This window comes from Littorina saxatilis, linkage group LG13 (assembly GCF_037325665.1).
Source record: "Littorina saxatilis isolate snail1 linkage group LG13, US_GU_Lsax_2.0, whole genome shotgun sequence".
In the NCBI taxonomy this organism is placed as follows: Eukaryota; Metazoa; Mollusca; class Gastropoda; order Littorinimorpha; family Littorinidae; genus Littorina; species Littorina saxatilis.
Genome location: NC_090257.1, coordinates 35,089,174 through 35,110,294, shown reverse-complemented (window position 1 = coordinate 35,110,294; position 21,121 = coordinate 35,089,174). Strand labels below are relative to the sequence as shown.

Sequence of the window (21,121 nt, the reverse complement as noted above, 5' to 3'; positions counted from 1 at the left end):
GTCCATTCTAGAATGAAACCGGATTCTAAGAACGCGCAGAACACTTACCATTGACAAAATGATCAGAGCACACGTATCTCCTAGCTGTTGATTCAAAGTTGAAATTCTTCAGCTGAAGCTGTGCCAACCATTCTCGCCCGCGTCGTGCAGTCAAATCCCTTGTCTCTTTGCCCTTTCCGTTGACAACAAATGGAACAGAAAAGAATCTTCTGTCCCTATCTCTATCTTGTCTGTTATGGCAATGTTTAACACTACAACTAGAGACCATGTCGATAAATGCGGAAGATTCAGAGTGCAGATTTCGCGTGTTGCCTTCTCGCGAGTCATCCGCCGGAATGCCAGAGGCAAGGCCGGACAACTCTGCACACGACTGTGTGACGTCATCGCGTCAGAGCTCATTCCAGCGTCGCGGACGACGCTGGTATCTGTGGTTGGGAAGAACGTGCCTGTGGAGAATTAGTCTCCAAGCCAAAGCGCGCTGACTCTCCAAGCCAAAACAATTTCAAAGCTGAAAAAAAATGTACAATTTACGCGAAACGATTAAACACAGCTTTCGGGTGTTATTTTTAATCTAAGATGTAGGCCTACATAAATATACCACTCCGACCATAAGGAAAAGAAAAAAAGACACACACAAAAAAAGACCGAGAGGAGCCGAGTCAATCCGAGACCAACCGAGAGGACGTGTTTCGCGCCGTTTCGACGTCGTTTGTTCAGATGCGGCTGGTTGGATCAGTTGCGGTCATACCCAAGAAAAGATCTTCAACAATCCCGATCATCATCATGGTACAATAATGTTTTGTGCGCCCCCATGTATGTGTTCTGTGCTAATAATGCACGGTTGTGAAATGTTCGTACACATTTTGTGGCACTATGTAATTGTTAGTGCATCCTCCTGCGGATGCTTCGTGCTAAAAATGCACTTCCATTAAAATATTGTACGCTCATGTCAGTAATATATTTTCAATTGTTTCTCTGTCAATTTCAAGTGTTTGTTTCCAATTACTTCAGTATCTCCCTGTTGCAATTCCAGGTGATTCATTATGCATGTGCCAATTTGAGGTGTTTAATTCTGATTCCTGTATTTACAGTGTAAAATTAAAACTATTGTTTTCAAACATTCCTATGACACCTGGTAATGGTTCTGTGGTTTTGTTTTTAATTTGTATTTTGTTTTTCTGCAATAAATATTTGAAATGGATCTGAGGCCGACTTACTACTTTTAGCACTCTTTTTCACCACATTCCCACGTACGCAATATCAACTCTTCCTTTCTACCTGTTTCAAACAAGCTCTATTTTTTAATTAAAAAGTAAAAAAGTAAATTTTAAGGGGCTATATTGGACATGAATTGGTTTATACGATTCGAGTTTTACGCCCTCACGGCTTTTTGATGTTTGCGTGTTTAGGTGGTATCAGCCATCTGCACTTATGGTAGAATGACCAAGATCTTTAACGTGCCATTGTGGTGACACGGGGGTGGGAGATGGATACCGTCTCTGGGTCTGCACATAAAGTTGACCCGTGTCCGTCCCGGCCTGGATTCGAACCAGCGACCTCTCGATCACAAGTCCAGTGCTCTACCACCTGAGCTACCCGGGCCCCCCATTATAAAAAGTTTTTACTAAATGTCTTAACATAGAGGGGGGAATCGAGACGAGGGTCTTGGTGTATGTGCGTGTGTGTGTCTGTGTGTCTGTCTGTGTGTGTGTGTAGAACGATTCAGACTAAACTACTGGACCGATCTTTATGAAATTTGACATGAGACTTCCTGGGAATGATATTCCAGGACGTTTTTTTTTTGTTTTTATAAACGTCTTTTATGACGTCATATCCGGCTTTTTTGTACAAGTTGAGGCTGCACTGTCACACCCTCATTTTTCAATCAAATTGATTGAAATTTTGGCCAAGCAATCTTCGACGAAGGCCGGACTTCCGTATTGCATTTCAGTTTGGTGGCTTAAAAATTAATTAATGACTTTGGTCATTAAAAATCTGAAAATTGTAAAAAAATAAATAAATTATAAAACGATCCAAATTTACGTTCATCTTATTCTTCATCCTTTTCTGATTCCAATGTGACAGGGGAGGCTACCGCTCCTTTCACAGCAGACTCTGCACCCGAGTTGTTGGCCTTTAAAGTCAACACCCGTGGTTTGTGGAAATCTGTTTGTGATAGGGTGTGGTAGTTTCCGATTGTCTGTATGTTCATGGAAACCTTCGGGTTTGCATAACAGTTTTTATAGGGCTAAGAAATTAGCCCTAACATTTTCAAACCTGTTTGATTGCACTTCGCTTCCCGAGGTGATCGTAGTGTTTCAGCACACGGTTACATCTGGCGCTTGCGAGCAGGGATGGGACTCGGCATGATATGTTCAGGTAATGGCATAATATGACCACTGAACATGTTCGTGCTGTTCCCATTCTGCGAACTTGGGATGGACAGTGGTCTCCCGGTTCGGAACTTCGGGACGAAGTTCATTTCAAACGGGGGCGATTGTGACAGGGGAGGCTACCGCTCCTTTCACAGCAGACTCTGCACCCGAGTTGTTGGCCTTTAAAGTCAACACCCGTGGTTTGTGGAAATCTGTTTGTGATAGGGTGTGGTAGTTTCCGATTGTCTGTATGTTCATGGAAACCTTCGGGTTTGCATAACAGTTTTTATAGGGCTAAGAAATTAGCCCTAACATTTTCAAACCTGTTTGATTGCACTTCGCTTCCCGAGGTGATCGTAGTGTTTCGGCACACGGTTACACCAAAAACATATAAATATGTTATATTTGGATTAAAAACAAGCTCTGAAAATTAAAAGTATAAAAATTATGATCAAATTTAATTTCCGAAATCGTTTTAAAAACTATTTCATCTTATTCCTTGTCGGTTCCTGATTCCAAAAACATATAGATATGATATGTTTGGATTAAAAACACGCTCAGAAAGTTAAAACGAAGAGAGGTACAGTAAAGCGTGCTATGAAGCACAGCGCAACCGTTACCGCGCCAAACAGGCTCGTCACTTTCACTGCCTTTTGCACTAGCGGCGGACTACGTTCAGTTTCATTCTGTGAGTTCCACAGCTTGACTAAATGTAGTAATTTCGCCTTACGCGACTTGTTTTTTTCTTGTGGCTGTTTGATCAATTCATAGCAAGCATTGACTGAAATAAACAATTTATATATCCAGCACAACATGCAATTCATTGACTTTTGACCCTAACCTTTTAACACTTCCCAAAATAAATCTTTGGTGGACATTGCATCGACGCTGTTCATTTTGAATGAACATTTTTCTTGTACCAAGTTGTGTTGTGTTGTGTAACCTACAGATAAAAAAAAAAGTGTAATCATGCAGTAAGAGAAATGGAAAGAGAAAGTTTTTGTTGAGACAGAACAGAAAACTTAGGACGGAAAACTTTTTTTCAACAACTTCAAGGGAGAGAATGCAAACACTAAACACTCCCGGTTATGACCTTGACCTTTTGTTTGTTTTCGCATTCAGTTCTTTTCGTACGGCAATTTCAGCTTGTAAAATAAACAAATTTACGAACATTTTCTGATAAATAATGTTTGGAGATACCTTGTATTGAATTATAGTATATACACAAAGAAAAAAAATGAAGCTTAGAAGTCAATTCTTGATTCCCCTAAATAATGAAAACTGCTTTCCCAAAACAATTCATTGTTTACGTAAATAATTCATTGTTTACGTAAATAATGATTTATTTAGCAACATTGCTGATTCTTTATAAACAATGTAATATAAGTCTGAATAATATATTGTTTACGTAAATAAATCATTATTTACGTAAACAATGAATTATTTACGTAAACAATGAATTGTTTAGGTAAATAATGAATTGTTTACGTAAACAAAAAAATATTTAGAATTGTTTTACATTGTTTATAAACAATTACTTATTTAGCACATGAGCTTCTAAATAATGATTATTTAGCTAAAACTGGTGAAAAAAACATGAAAAAGTATCCAAATAATTATTTGACAAACGGAATGCCATAGAAAACGTCTACAGGGTCCGACGAGCAGATATGATAAGAAACGTGTGCAAACCAACACCTACCCTGCCAAACACGCCACCAGACGACGAGTCGAACGTCGACCCCAGTCGTTGTCGCTGTTGGACGTTATTCTCGCTGGATCTAGAGCTCACGCCAACGCGGTTGGTCACGCCCTCAGGTTCCGCGGTCTTGTCGCTGTCTTCGGGGTTCTTGTCTCGAGTACGCGACATGCTGTCTTCTTTGGAGACGACTTCAGTCAAAGCGTCTTTTTAAGATGGAGCAGGAGGGAGGGTGTTTCGCTTTGCGGTCAGTTGCTCACTTACAACAAAAACACGATGTCTACATTCTCAGCTATATGGAATGTTTTCACATTTTTGTTACAAAAAAACGGAGTCTTGATTCTTGTCAACTTACAAAAATCGGAATGTAGATTCTCAGCTATATCAGTAAATGGAATGTTTTCACTTTTTATAAAAAAAATTTAAACGGAGTCTAGATTCTCAGCTATATCAGTATATGGAATGCTTTCACATTGGTGTTTTCTTTAACAAAAAACGGAGTCTTGATTCTTAACTTACAAAAAACGGAACGGAAGCTATATGGAATGTTTTCACTTTTTTTTTTACAACAAAACGGAGTCTTGATTCTCAACTTACAAAAATCAGAGTCTAGAGTCTTAGCTAGGCCCTATATCAGTATATGGAATGCTTTAACATTGTTGTTTTTACCAAAAACGGAGTCTTGATTCTTTAACTTACAAAAAACGGAGTCTAGATTCTCAGCTATATGGAATGTTTTCACATTTTTCTGCAAAAAAACGGAGTCTTGACTCTCAACTTAGACAAAAACGGAGCCTAGATTCTCAGCTATATCAGTATAATTATGGAATGCTTTCACATCTTCTACACACAAAAAACGGAGTCTAGATTCTCAACTTACAAAAACGGAGTCGGTTGCCTAGTTTCAGGTTCTGTGGTCAGCTGCAAAAAAAGGTTGTCTAGATTCTCAGCTTTAGGGAACGCTTTCACATACTCTTCGCTTGAATCAGCGGCAGGGTATCTGCCATAGAGAACGCTTAAAACGCCTAATTAACCTAGATGGGTGTTGAAGTTCTGCTCAGTTTGTGATTAGTTGCAAAAAGGGTGTCTAAAATTCTCATGTATCTGGAATCTGTTTTCATATTCTCCGCTGTCTGTCGATGAAGTTCTGTCTGTCAATGTGCTTGCAGCTAGTGTCTCTCGGTATAATCAAATCTGCTGTTAGCTATCAGGTCGTATCTCCCGAAAATCTTGATTCTTACCTCCAAAAAATCGTATTTGTAGACTTCCGCGAATTTCCATTTGTCAAACAATCCGATATAATGCCTTATGCTAATTAAGACTATACGTTTGTAGACGAAAGAAGAGGCTTAATTGCTCATTATGCCTTTCCGAATCAGTCAAGAAATCTATCTCTATAAACGTCACGTCCGATCCGGCAAGAGTGTATGTGAGAGAGGACTTCGCGTCAGGAAACCGGGATCTGAAAGAAAAGTGTTGCTAAAGCAATGGAAAAAGGAAAGTGAAGTCCCGACATCTTCAGTCGATAGAATATTTGCAAACCGCCACGCCTTCTCTTCTCTGTAGACAGCACGACGAACTGCTCCCTTACCTGCAACCCAGAGACAATAATTTATTGTGAGATTAAAACAAAACCTAATCAAACCTGTGATGGAAGTAAACTTAGGCAACCGCTGACACAGCAATCTCATGCAATCACAACAGTCTGATCTAATAGTTATACCTCGCCTGCAATTCACACCCCCCAAAAAGTGAGCTCCCCCATTTGCGCATTTTCTCAAAAACAGGAAACCGGAAGAGGAAGAAGAAGCAAAAGTGCTCGAAGAAAAAGATGTGCGAATCTAAAATGACCGCGGAACTGTTAATCGGTGTATACAATTTTGATAACCAATGACTCGAACGAACCCTATAGTGTTCAGGAGATGCTTTACACTATTGCTTACAGAGGTGATACTCAACATGTCAGTAATAAAAGCTTGAACTTTCGAGGGCGCGAAGCAAGAAACCGTCTCTAATTAAAGAAGTAGGGGAAGGGCTCCTAATATGGACCACTTTTTGTTTCATGCTAATAACTAGCTTGTTTTCTTCCGAAGAAGTTTCGTTTTGTGTTTGGTAGTCCTTCTCTCTTAGGTTAACGGTTAGGCCTAATTAGAGTGAAATAGCTTTGATAGACATTCAGCAAAAATTAAATACAGAACAAAATCACAAATGGTCCATATTAGGAGCCTGGGTGCCTAATATGGACCAGTGAAGCGGCCTTCACGAATCACTGTAAAAAGCTCCATTTACTTCAAAATAACATGATACAACTTATTGTACAAGTCAGACTAATTAAAGTATGCTTTAGATTTATCTGTTTCGGGTTGATGAGAGCATTATTTGAAGCACACAAGGAAACTGAAGCAGCTTATTAAAAACAGAGTGAAAATAAGTGAAATTATCAACTTCCACGAAAAGAAGACTTTTTGTTATTTTTTTTTTAAATCTCGAGGGCTAGTTATAGGTTATTTCCAGCAAGCTTCTTAATGAAATAATGAAAATAGCCTTTAGCTTTTTTTTTCTTCGATTTGTTGAAGGTGGTCCATATTAGGGGACTCGCACATACTTTGAGATTTTGCTATTATTTTCTGTTTGCAGTAGAAACTTGGGGTCAAACCTGCTAACATATAACAAATACGGTCTTAGCTGTCATATATAGCAATTTTTGTGTGATAAAAGCTTTGACTGTGGACAGAAATGAGTCCGTTTTAGGCGGCAAATTTAGAGTGAACGCTGCCAAAAGCGAAAAAAAGAGAAAAAGCCCAACGGTTTTGAGATTTGTGTTTCTGCAACTGTTTTGACATGTGCAAGTTATCCAGAGAGGGTGAATACAGCGAATAAAACTTTTTTGAGCGCTCTAGCGCCGTTAGTTTGTCAGAACAGGAGGTGGTCCATATTAGGAGCCGGTCCATATTAGGAGCCCTTCCCCTACGCAAAACCAAAGCTTCAAATGGTAATGTTGAACTTTAGCGTTGTAAAATTAAGAACGGGTTTAGAATTGTTATTATTGAAGAGACGATAATATAAGATGTTTGGTAGCTTGTTGACAGACCAGCTTTTTTTTGTTGGTCCAAGGGGACCATGTCGTCTTTTGTTTCATCTTTTATATCGACCAAGGCCGAAGGCCGCGGTTGATAAATATGAGACAAAAGGCGATATGCTCCCCGAACTGCATTGTCGAACTGCATTTTTTCAGCAAGACCGTATACTCGTAGCATCGTCAGTCCACCGCTCGTGGCCCGGCAAAGGCAGTGAAATTGACAATCCAGAATAGCGCGGTAGTGGTTGCGCTGAGCAGGATAGCACACTTTTCTGTATCTCTATTCTTTTTAACTTTCTGAGCTTGTTTTTAATACAAACATATCATATCTATATGTTTTTGGAATCAGGAACCGACAAGGAATAAGATGAAATTCTTTTTAAATCGATTTGGGAAATTTAATCTCAATCATATCTTTTTATAATTTTAATTTTCAGAGCTTGTTTTTAATCCGAATATTACATACTTAGATGTTTTTGGAATCAGAAAATGATGAAAAATAAGATAAAATTGTTTTTGGATCGTTTAAAAAAAATTATGTTAATTACAATTTTCAGTAACTCATTAATCAATTTTTAAGCCTCCAAGCTGAAATACACCAGTTAACAGTTTCGGCGTTTACATGGAACGAAGAAGGAAAGCGGAAGAGGAAGAAGTACAAACATACTCGCAAAAAACGATCTGCGCACGCGTTCAAATCAAAGGGGGATAAAAAGAAAAATCGCATGTTTGTGTGCCCGATGTAATCCTTAGAACCTTTACACTTTTTCTTCGAACACTCAAAAAAAAGCAACTTCAGGGCTGGAAGACTACAAGATTGCACTTTCTGCCGACTGAATCTACGCCTTCTCAAATCAACTGGAACAGGAAGAAGAAGAAAACACTCTCGAAAAAAACAATCTGCGGATGCGCATTTTCTCAAAAACAGGAAACCGGAAAAGGAAGAAGAAGCAAAAGTGCTCGTAGAAAAAGATGTGCGCATGTACGAATCTAAAATGGCCGCGGAACTGTTAATCGGTGTATGCAACCAAAGTCCGACCTTTGTCGAAGATTGCTTGGCCAAAATTTCAATCAATTTTATTGAAAAATGAGGGTGTGACAGTGCCGCCTCAACTTTTACTAAAAGCCTGATATGACGTCATCAAAGACAAAAAAAGGAAAATAAATATCTGGGGATATCATTCCCACGAACTCTCATGTAACATTTCATAAAGATCGGTCCAGTAGTTTACTCTGAATCGCTCTACACACACACACACACACAGACACACATACACCACGACCCTCGTCTCGATTCCCCCTCTATATTAAAACATTTAGTCAAAACTTGATTAAATGTAAAATATAGGACATCTGAGTTGCACATTATTGTGAAATACATTGACATTGTTACCTTCTTCTGCGCCACCTTTTACTTGAATTTGAACTTGAACTTGAAGTTTACTATGTGGTAGGCTGTGTAGCCTTTACATAGGTCCTATTACTAGACTGTAGCATGCGTGGCGGGCTGTTCTACAATCTAGACTAGGCAGGTAGGGTTGTACATAGAAGTACTGTGGCGCCAGAAATTGTCTGTCCTGGTCTTAAAGCTGTTGACTGATGGTGCTGTTACTGCCTCTTCAGGCAAACTGTTCCAGGTGTTCACTACTCGCTGGGAGAAGTAATTGCTTCGTACGTTCAGTTTACCGCTGAGTCGGTTGTCAAATAAAAACAGACATTTTGCTATCAGAGATATCTAGAGAATAATCAAAAAGAAATAACCAACTCACAGTTCAAGCAAGTTTCCCGTTTAGAAGTCTCGTCGAAAAAGTACCAATCAATATGTTGACTCTTCCTGCATCTGCAAGAAAAACAAGAAGACTTGTGACGTATATAAATCATTTTGACGCGGCGTGGGTGACGCACTATGATATGATGATTAAGATGACGAGCAAAATGTATCATCACTTTACTTGCAGTAGGTGTGCATGGTGTCCACTATTATGAGTCTCGGTTGATAAAAGTCAAAAATAGTGCTTATAATGTTTAGTTGGCATTTTTTCTGAAATCTAGGTGCCGCACACACTCGAGATCTCCGGGGTGTCAATTTTCGCTGATTATAAAAAAAAATCACCTTAAAAACCAGTATTTGCATCAACCGAAAATGTTTTGTATTTTGTCGCAGTGTGTGTTAATTACCGAAAAAGAAGTGCATCAGCCATCATCAGTGTTATTGTAGACAAATAGGATTCGACAGGTTTTTGTGTTGCAACAAAGCTACTACGTTATTATTCAAACTTATTTCAATTTTGAACGTTTGAAATGTTGAAGTGACCGGGTTTGCTTCGCGGTTTTACTGTAGCTTTTTACATTAATTTTAGTCAAGTTTTGATTTTTAAATGTACTGGTTAAAACACATTGAAACGTAAACGAAAACCGGTTTCAGCTAGCCGGAACTACGACCGATAACCGCGTTCGCCTTTCTCTACACACCTGAGCGAGTTGTCCCAAAGGTGTGTGACCCATTTTTACCTGCGTCGCATTGTCGTGCAACCCACAGCGTAGTGAATTGGCTTTTGTGTCAGCCGTCTGTGTGTGTGTGTGTGTCGCGGACACAAAATGTCAGCCGCGTTGGAATTCCAATAATTTGCTGTGTTGTGGTTATGTTGTGGTGGACTTTAGAATGGACATGGATCAAGTTTGACCTGTGTAAAGGATTAATGTCTCACCTGCGTCTTGTGTGATCCGTTGTGTGTGTATGTGATTCACTCTTATCGAATCTTCATTTCCGGGTTTCTACGGAGTAGGTCTAGGCTGTTGCCAAGTTGGACTGCTCAGTTTTCGTTCCAAACCGCTCTATTTTACTTTGGCATCACACCTAGAAATTCTCAGTCCTGATCAGCCCAATCAACGGATTCTCAACAATACATTCTTTGTGGTGGGTTTGGGCCTCAATTCCACCACATGCCTGTGAATGCACGGAGTTTTTCTGATATTTCATCGCCTCAGGGATTACCTTTGCTGTACTAAAACTTGCTTTTATTGACCAAAAACAACACCCTTCAAAAACTTTTAGTCGTCTCAGGACGTTGTAATTAGTCCAGAATAAAGGTTTACGAAGGACTGCAGCCAAAAATCAGTCAAAATGACTGCGTTCGGAATGCGCTCGAGAGGTTACCAAACAGGGGTAGCACTCTTGGTCGCGGCCACAGTTCTTTTCGTCATCGGAATTGTTTCCCCTTATTGGCTGTATTACAACCACGAGATCATCGCTATCCGCGAAGAAAGGTTTTTCGCAGGGGTACTGGTGGGGTGTAAATATAACCTGAGGAAAGTTGGTGCAGAGCCTTTCGACTACACCCGTTGCAGTTTTGGCTTCTCGACAGCTTTTGATGATCTGAGAGACTTGACGTCAATGGGTATGTATAACAATTAACATGTTGTTATGTTAGGATAATGGGTGCACATTTCTTGTTTATTAATTGATTCTCGTAGTTGATTGGCTGGTAATGTTGTTGTTGTTGTTGCAGTTGTTGTTGATGTTGTTGTTGTTGTTCTTGTTGAAACCTGATTAATGTACGCTGCTTGTATACACTAATAAAGTGTGTTGTTACTAAAGTACCGAGTGACTGAAGTTTAGCAAATAATAATTAATATGGTTTGTACATATATGAGGGCCCCAAAGGGTTTAAAATCGTGATCGTGATTGGCGATTTTTGACCTTTCTGTGACCGTGATTGCCGAAATTTCCATTTCTGTGATCGTGATGGGACTTTGCCTGTCATCCGTGATGACAAAAAAATCAAGTATCGTGATCGTGATCGTGATTTGTTTTCGTGATCGTGATGGGCATTATTGCAAAGCATTTTATTTTCAACGTACATTTTTCACCGCTGTATCACTCTATGATCCTCTATTCGTCAAGGTGTTCGTGATCGTGAAAACAAAAATCAAGGTAACTGTGATCGTGAAAGATAAAATTTCCCTTCCCGTGATCGTGATGATACCCCCCCTTTGGGGCCCTCATATATAATATTCACTGTTTGTCATTCTGTACATAACTACACTTGTTGTTGTTGTTGTTGTTGTTGTTGTTGTTGTTGTTGTTGTTGTTGTTGTTGTTGTCTCAGTTGTTATTGTTGCTGAAGGGAGACTGAGCCCAAGATTCATTTTGTGTGAAAAAAACATATATTGAAATCGAAAAAAGTAGTATTATTCATTGATAAATTATATTGGCATAAGAAATTATTCGAGGCAACCCTGTAACAACGTTTGTACATTTGTTTGTTCATTTAGTGTTAAAAAATAGATAAAAACACCTTTCTTGTTTTCGGAAACTTGATAAAAGAACCTTACCAGGCAGTCCGAAGCTGTTTTTGGATGTAATATGGTTACAGTTATGGTTGCGATGGCTTCATACTCAGGCTAATGACCGATGTGTTGGTATTTTCAGGAGGCTGGGTACACGTGGTAGAGGCGTTTGAGATCCTGGCTGCCATGGCGCTCATCTTTGCCTGTATTTATGCTGCGCTCTACAACTGCTTCACCCGACATCCGGGTAATCGTACCCGTATTCTGGAAATTACAACAGGCGCTGCAGGTATGGGACACATTGAGACAATATTGGAGTGACGTTTTGCAGTGATTCTTCAGTACCCGTTCATCGACTTGCTAAAAAAATGACAATAAAGACTCTCTCTCTCTCTCTCTTTTTCTTTCTCTCTCTTTTTCTTTCTCTCTCTCTCTCTCTCTCTCTTTCTCTCTCTCTCTCTCTCTCTCTCTCTCTCTCTCTCTCTCTCTCTCTCTCCGAGTCTCTATCTCCGAGTCTCTCTCTCTCTCCGAGTCTCTCTCTATCTATCTCTCTCTATCTATCTCCCCCCCCCCCCCCCCCCACTACACACACACAGAGCGCAGCCGGTAATTTCCGCGCATATGTAAATTCCGCGCTTGTAAAATACATGTATGCTCCGCGCAATATCGGGTTGTAACTTCCGCGCACGAATTACTGGTTCGGCTCATACAACTTGCGCGCGTACTCACAGTCCCTACGGTTAGCACTTTTCACTGACTGCTCATTGACTGTTCACTAACCAGGACCACAAATGGATGTGAGTCCTTCCACAGACATTTTAACGATCAGTTTTACGTGTCTCATCCCAACATACACGAATTCATGCAGAAACTGAAAGAGGTGCAAACAATCACATACGTTAAAATCAGCACAATCAACAGTGGACAGGGACACACGCGGCCGAGGCCGCAACGAAGGCAGAAACTGCTGGAACTGGGGAGACTGCAGCAACGATACAACACGGGGGAAATCGACAGGAAGGAATACGTCAAGTCCATGGCCTGGAAAAGTCTTCATTCGTTTTTATCGACTTGTCTGTGTAATAAAGACGTGTTCAATATATAGATATACAAGTGTCAGTTTTCATGGATATACAAGTGTCAGTTGTTAATGTCTCAATGTCTCACATTTGACCGAGCAAAGACACGCGCGCTAGTTTCACATCACATTTTGCTAAAACACGCGCGCATCTTACATATACACCACGCGCGGGAGTTTCACATGCGCGGAAGCTTCAAAATTGGGAAAGTGCGCGGAGTGTTCATTACCCACACAGAGTAAACGGGCAAACAATTTCCCGAAGATTGTCTTGGCCCATACCATTAATGCTACTATGTACTGTGTCTCCCCCCCCCCCCCCCCCCCCCCCTGCTCTGTTATGTCTCCCCAGGCCTGGTATACCGTGGCCCATACCATTAATATCGCTATATGCTGTGTCTCTCCCCAAGGGCTGACGGCGTTCATCTTCTGCATGTTGTTTTGACCTTACCCTATTGTACCATGGCACTAATATTATGAGTTATTTCTAATATGCTGACTGTTAGCAAATGATAACAAGACATGTCGAGAAAAAAGATATCAAGCATGAGCCTTTTATGCGAATGCTGATATCGTTTGTGAGACATGTCTGTTATCATTTGCTAACAGTCAGCATATATTAGAAATAACGGTTTTATTACCGTTTAATTCGACCAAAAGAAATTTCGAAGCAACCCCGCGAATTAGACAGAACAGCCGCAATGGGAACTTGAGCGCTTCTACCTGATTATGCCTGTCAGTCAAAGAATTCTCGTGACCTGAGTCAGCCAATCAGAGTAACACACCTGACGTGATGAATATTCACAGGTCAAATGCCTTTGACACACAACAATCTCACAAGATAAACCATGTTGAACATGCGTTTCGGTTGCTTCGCTTTTTCTCGTTGAACAGAGAGCGACAGATTTAGAACCGACTCCAGACGGATGGGAAATGACGTAAAGATACATTTGATGTAAAGCGAGTGGCACAATTTCACTTGATTTTTCCGAACTTTGATCATCAGTATTTTAGATTTCAAGTGAGCGGTCGGCATTGCACACTCAGACGATGGGCGGTGCCTTGCTGTTCCGTTACGCACCCACCGACAAAACTCGCTTTTCGGTATTTTTTAGATAAAGACCTGACAGCATTTGAAGTGTCATTCTTTAGACTAAATCACTCTGATATTGTTGAATTACATTTTTACTTTGTCTTGTTAATTTTTAGCGTGATAAACAAGGGTCCCTGTCTGAACGTTATAACATTTAGAGGGTCACCTAGAATCCGTCCTGATTGGTCAAAAAGCCATATGGGGCACGGCTGAATTGGTAATAACACTATATACTGTGTCTCTCCCCTAGGCCTGACGGCGTTCATCTTAATAATAATAATAATAATATGGGAGATTTATAGAGCGCTTGACGTTCTCTAAGCGCTTTACAATGAAAAACATACATATACATACAAAGCGAAGCGAAAAAGCTCGTGCAGCAGCAATCAGCACACAAGTGAACAAACGTACAGACAAACATACCAAGAAAAGCAGCATGCAAAACATCAGAAAGCATACAGGCGGATATGAAACTCGTAACACTGATTTAGACAAGGCAAAGCAGCAAACCAAGCTGGTAACATACACAAGAAAAAACATAGTGTTTTGACCTTACCCTATTGTACCATAGCACTAATATCGCTATGTGCTGTGTCTCCCCCCTAGGCCTGACGGCGTTCATCTTCTGCATGGTGTTCGTGGGCAAGCTGAGGGAGGAGGTGGAGCGCAACGTCTTCTTCACCTTCTCTTGGGCTTTCTACCTCTCCGTCGTCGCTTCCATCACCGCCATGGTCGCCGCCTTCGTCATCGGACTCTTCAACGAGTACATCCCGCCCCCCGCTGCAGACTACAACTACAGCAACATGAACCTGGCCGGTAGCATTAGAGGGCCTCCTTCTGTCGTCAGCTACTCCGCTCAGAATGACGCGCTTTTCCACACGCGCAACATGGGTCGGGCGGGAACGCCGTCATTCTATGACGACTCACGGAGGTCCCGAGCGGGCAGCCGTGCGGGGAGCCGTTTGGGCGGTTACGACGACGAGGAGCTGGATCCCAGGATCATCAAGGCGAACTATGACGGACGTAACGGTGTCGATCATCATGACAAATTCGAATCGGATATCTGAGCGTTGGATTCGAGGGTCATCAGGGCTAACTGTGACTGACTGGTGACAATGCAGGTCATGAGATATATTCGAATGGAATCTGTGAGCGTGTCACTCGGTGTGAGTGTGTCACTCGGTGTGAGTGTGGAAAGTGTTGGTACATGAGTATGGCTGGCCATAAAAAAAACACTGACACTTCTGTCGTGTGTGGAAAACGGTTATGGGCATGGATCCAAGTACCAATGTGTATAGCAAGCCATCAACGTCATGGAGTTACTACGGTGTATGTAAAGCCACTACATAGACACGGAACTACTGATTTGTATGGCTGACCAACAGAGACATAAACAATTGTTAGGATATATATCAGAGTATTGACTTGAAGGCAGATTCTCTAATACAGACGTATGTCAATGCTGGCAAGCGTTAACAGAGGTATCCTCTGCTGGCTAATCTAAGTGCCTGATCTCTCTTCTACTGTGTCATGTCCCTATGGTAAATTTAAAATGGCCCGGAATAATTATTTTCTGCGTATGAATTTATCGGACGGTCTGAATAGAAATTAGAGTAAATTTTGGCAAACAAAAATAAAAATCATCATCGCTTGTTGTAGATAATGTCTGTTCAATATCACGTGACTGAAGCTTAGCCAAGAATGTATGTTTTCGTTTCAGTATATGAATGTGTAATTCTGTACATGTGTGGTTGTTCTTGTTCGTGTCGTTGCCGTTTATGTGAATGAGCAGGAGGAACGACGATGAGGATACATGTACCTCCTCAATGCAATGAAACTACTTTATGTTCGCGCTAAACAGATGTACAAGTAGTTCTGTATACATAATATATGTGGGGACATTTTAGTTTGTATACTAGGTCCCAGTAAGGTCATATATATTGTACAACGTTGCAAGCCCCTGGAGCAATTTTTTTATTAGTGCTTTTGTGAACAAGAAACAATTAACAAGTGGCTCTATTCCATCTCCCCCCTTTCCCCGTCGCGATATAACCTTGAACGGTTGAAAACGACGTTAAACACCAAATAAAGAAAGAAAGAAAGTATACTAGGTATACCTATCGGTTCACCCTGCTACGGTTTTAGTCCCATTGCCTTTTATCATAAGACTCTGGCGATCAGAAATAAATAAAGAACAATATCATAGATCTATGAGATCTAGGACTGAAAGCCATCAAGTATTTTTGTAGGCAGCCTGAGACTCGTCAGCGCATTTACGTAGTTTTCGCGTAACCTGAGACTACGTCAACGCATTTACATAAAGTTTTCAGGCAGCCTTTGAAGAATTTACATGCATTTTTTCTCAGCTTCTGACTACGTTTAGGCGTTTCCATACTATGTTCTTGCAGCTTCAGAATACGTCTAACCATAGACCTATCTAAAATATAGGTCCCTGGTCTAACCAAGTATCTTACAGTTTTGACGCAACCTGAGACTAAGTGCGTCACGGCGTTTAGTTTTCACGCAGCCTGAGACTACTTCAACGCGTCAGTTTGTATCTGAAGTTTTCACAAAGCACATAAAGACCATTCCCTGTTTGACCGTGGCCACCATGAAACATTTTCTGATAGTGCATACATGATTATCGTGTATAGGCTTATGTGCTACTGTTTTTAGGAACGTTTAATTCAGGACAAAACAAAGTGCTACTGTGTTTGTTGTTTTATTTTCGTTCAGTTACCCCATGTCAGTAACGACATTAAATTAGCAGCAACAACACAATCCACCCTGGTATGTGTCCAGTTTCAAAGAAGCCCTTATCCTGTGTACAAGCATGACCCGGTCTATTGTCATTTTCGAGGTTTACTCAGGAAGAATGATATCTTTAGTATGAGTCTAGGCTATGTAGTTAATGGTCTAGGACACTGTTAGAGAGACCCTACTTTTGATAACTGTATACAAGGCTTGGGGGTGGAGTGGTTAGGGGTGGTAGTAGTTTCTTCGCCATCGTAGTTATTACACCCCCGGTATAGGGGTGTGTATAGGATTCGGTCGATGTGTTTGTTTGTTTGTTTGTTTGTGTGTTTGTGTTCGCATATATATAGATCTCAAGAATGAACGGACCGATCGTCACCAAACTTGGTGAACAGGTTCTATACATTCCTGAGACGGTCCTTACAAAAATTGGGACCAGTCAAACACACGGTTAGGGAGTTATTGGTGGATTAAGATTCTACAAGGACTTATAGAGGAACATATTAATGGTCAAAGGGAAATAACCTTCTCAGTTGGTGGCAGTGAGAATGGTAAGGACGGGGGTGTTTTTCCTACCTCGGAGGAATTTCTTGTTGGCCTTACTCAGAGCTTTTTGTCGTGTGTATTTTTTCTGCTTTGAATGTAACTTACATTACATGTCAATCTAAATGGTGAGCCACTGAATGACGATGGAATTAGATCACCTCTTGAGACTCCAGATGACCGCAACATTATATGCCATTTCTGATATGTGTCTGCATCGCTGTCAATATATGCCTGTTCTTGTCTACGGGCATTTACATCGTGATGCTAAACATGTGTCCGTACTATGTATTTGCAATCATGTACATTTACTATTCTATGAATGAATTTTTTGGGGGTAAAATGTGTGGATGCTTATGTACTTTTATACTGAAAAACACTTTTGGTAGGTTTAAAACTTGTATGATGCAAGTGTGTGTGTGTCAGTGTGTGTGTGTGTGTGTGTGTTTTCAAGGCGTGCGTGTGTGTGTGTCTGTGTGCGCGCAATTTGTATTCTTTGTATGTATTAATTAAAGCCCCAAATAATCAATCAATGTGTAAATAATTCGAAGTTCCCCATTAAAAAAGACCCAGTCAAATGACCCTCACCTGCCCCGTCTTCCATAATGATCACTACCCCTTGCCCGTCCCAAAGAAACATGCCAACATTGGCCCAGTACTGAGGTTTTACTGGCAACCTCTGGCAAATGTATGCGGCTACCAAAATCCCAGCATCGGGCCACTAGTGACATATGCAATATCAGGCCCAATTATGGCTTGCCCAAATTGGCCTAGTAATGCCATGCCAGAAGGTAAAATGGTCGATACTGAAAATCCGAGAACTGGCCCATCAAAATACCAATGTGTAATCGTGTATGATGCCAGAACTGGGCCAGAATAGGGCCAAATTTGGCAATAGTTCTGGTATCTGGCATTGCCATAAAAAAATATAAGCAAAACTGGCCCCGTTTTGACATGTTTGTTTGGTCTCTATCGGCAGCTTGTGTCCTAATGGACTCGGAGTTTGTTGGTCAGAACTGTTAAAATCATAGGCAGCAGATCATTCATTGTACACAACACCATTATCATCGCGATAGGTTACTATTCTAGATGTGGCTATAGGCGATGCTTTTTAGCCATTGAAGATAAATCTGAGAAGAACAAGAAATTCCTCTGATAGGAAAAACACCCCCGTCAAGGGAAATAACCTTCTCAGTTGGTGGCAGTGAGAATGGTTATTTCCCTTTGACCAACGGGGGTGTCCGTCTATAAGTCGTTGTATAATTTTAATCCACCAATAACTCCCTAACCGTGTGTTTGACTGGTCCCAATTTTTGTAAGGACCGTCTCAGGAATGTATAGAACCTGTTCACCAAGTTTGGTGACGATCGGTCCGTTCATTCTTGAGATCTACTTGCGAACACAAACACCGCCACAAACACACAAACACATCGAGTGAAACCTATACACACCCCTATACCGGGGGTGTAAAAATGTTCAATACTTCGTTTTGTTGATTGGTGAGATGATTGGTGAGATGATTGGTTGGTTGTTTGATTGTGTGTCAGTTTGTTGAGTAGGGTGGGAGGAAGTGATGCTCCTTTCCTTCCATGTTACATGAGTTAATAATACATCATTTTCGTAAAGCATCTGTTGCGTTTAGTCCTTCCATTGTGCGCGTGTACTTTCCAGGATACTTATTATTCATTATATGCGCTATTCTGTGCATGGATACGTACACGTCATGTTTTACGTCGGGTTGTCTGTGACACGAGGCTTAGTCGTGCACATGATGATCATTTGCCATTTGATAATGTACCATAATCACGCCGTAGACGGTGGCACGCCTAGTTTTTTCCACCGCAGGAACAACACCCAATTCGTTCCCCCGCACGCGGAAGCAAACTTGTTATCTCGCAAAGGAATTGCCCTGTGAAGGTACGTTGTGGCAAATCACATTATCAAGTATAGATATTCTGAAGCAGAATTGCCTAGGCTATATGTATAATATGTAACTTATGTCTTGTTGTGTACTCGTGAACAGTGGCGTTCGATTTTCTGCCGAAGTCCGTGAAAATTATACAGAGAGGTCTCAATTTCGTACAAATTAACCTAGAACTACCATTTAAAGCACTATTTTAATACTCACAGTTTAATCTTCGATACCTTGCAGCCTTGTATGCGCGTTTTGAGGCACCAGCATCGTGGATAAGCTGCTCTAATCTAGCGTTATTTTGTGGTACTCGATTCTCAGTGGGTAAGGTCCCCCGCAGACACCAGATAAGGTCCCCCGCATTTTTGCCGGAGTGCCTACTACGCCCCCCCCGCACATGCGCGCTGAAAAAGCACATCATGCACAGCAAAACTGACCCGTTTGAAGCGTTTTTATTTGACAGATGGAGACCAGCGACCACACGCTATCTGCCGGGGAGGTGTCTGGGGAAGTAATCGACAGCTACCTAGACATCAGTAGTGAGGTGACTATAGGTGAGACAGTCCCTTTACAGACTTCTACACCGAAGAAGGTTGGTCTCCTCCATTTGTGTGACGAATGCGGATCAGCATACAAACACAAGCGAACATTGGACAATCACAAACGTGAGAAACATGGCAACGAATCTCGTTTTGTATGCATAGTTTGTGACAAGAGGTTTGGTCGACAGGTAGATTACCAGTCTCATATGAACAAGCATGCAGGCACCAAACCTTTCCAGTGTGGTGTTTGCAAAAAATCGTACGCACACAAACGCAGTCTGGACAAGCATATATGTCTGGGTGAAAAGCCGGGGTTTTAGTGCCAAACCTGTCAAAAGTCGTTCATGAGAAGAATCTTCGTGACCACCAAATCACCCACTCTACTGGCTACGCTTATTTATGCAATGCGTGCATGAAGCGGTATAAGCATCGCTCTGGTCTTGCCAGGCATAGGCGTCGGGCTCAACAAGATGGAAACTGCATATAACACATATAGGCTACTATAATGCCTACATTCACACACTTGCAGAGGAACAACTTCTTTTAATTTCCATAACATTCAAGAATAAGTGTGCTCGACAGTTTTATATGACACGCAGTTAATCAGGTTTGTTTTGTTTATGACCACAAAAAAAGAAACAAGTCGCGTAAGGCGAAAATACAACATTTAGTCAAGTAGCTGTCGAACTCACACTGAATGAAACTGAACGCAATGCCATTTTTCAGCAAAACCGTATACTCGTAGCATCGTCAGTCCACCGCTCATGGCAAAGGCAGTGAAATTGACAAGAAGAGCGGGGTAGTAGTTGCGCCAAGAAGGATAGCACGCTTTTCTGTACCTCTCTTTGTTTTAACTTTCTGAGCGTGTTTTTAATCCAAACATATCATATCTATATGTTTTTGGAATCAGGAACCGACAAGAAATAAGATGAAAGTGTTTTTAAATTGATTTCGACAATTTAATTTTGATCATAATTTTTATATATTTAATTTTCAGAGCTTGTTTTTAATCCAAATATAACATATTTATATGTTTTTGGAATCAGAAAATGATGGAGAATAAAATGAACGTAAATTTGGATCGTTTTATAAATTTTTATTTTTTTTTACAATTTTCAGATTTTTAATGACCAAAGTCATTAATTAATTTTTAAGCCACCAAGCTGAAATGCAATACCGAAATCCGGGCTTTGTCGAAGATTACTTGACCAAAATTTCAACCAATTTGGTTGAAAAATGAGGGCGTGACAGTGCCGCCTCAACTTTCACGAAAAGCCGGATATGACGTCATGAAAGACATTTATCAAAAAAATGAAAAAAACGTTCGGGGATTTCATACCCAGGAACTCTCATGTCAAATTTCATAAAGATCGGTCCAGTAGTTTAGTCTGAATCGCTCTACACACACACACACACACACAGACACACACACGCACATACACCACGACCCTCGTCTCGATTCCCCCCTCTACGTTAAAACATTTAGTCAAAACTTGACTAAATGTAAAAAGAGACAGAGAGTTTAGTGCTTTTTGTTTTTGTTTTATAATTCTGCTTTGTTAAAAAGCACAATCCTTCAAGTACAAACCATTCTCCTCATCATATGAAGTCTTGCATGCCTGTCAGAGTATATCTCTGGACTCAAAGCAAAAAGTAACAACCTCACAGCTTCCTGTGTAAAGTGGACATATTTATGTGCAATTCTTTCACACACACACACACACACACACACACACACACACACACATGCACGCAC

At 40.9% G+C, this 21,121-nt stretch overlaps 2 protein-coding genes across 3 annotated transcripts in view; one reads left to right on the top strand and one right to left on the bottom strand.

Annotated features, from left to right (window-relative positions):
* The window catches only part of LOC138945600 (uncharacterized), an 83,639-nt gene extending 79,096 nt beyond the window's left edge, over positions 1-4,543 (bottom strand). For both annotated transcript variants that reach the window (XM_070317045.1, XM_070317047.1), the window contains exon 1: positions 4,078-4,543. In XM_070317045.1, coding sequence (XP_070173146.1) covers positions 4,078-4,245 — 168 coding nt within the window. In that variant the 5' untranslated portion in view covers positions 4,246-4,543. The remainder of the gene's footprint in view (positions 1-4,077) is intronic.
* A 5,109-nt stretch (positions 4,544-9,652) lies between these two features.
* LOC138945597 (uncharacterized) lies at positions 9,653-18,536 on the top strand. The gene is made up of 3 exons (XM_070317043.1): positions 9,653-10,551; positions 11,586-11,732; positions 14,221-18,536. Exons 1-3 carry the CDS (start codon positions 10,278-10,280, stop codon positions 14,679-14,681), a joined length of 882 nt encoding a protein of 293 aa, XP_070173144.1. The 5' UTR covers positions 9,653-10,277; the 3' UTR covers positions 14,682-18,536.
* Positions 18,537-21,121: the final 2,585 nt, after the last annotated feature.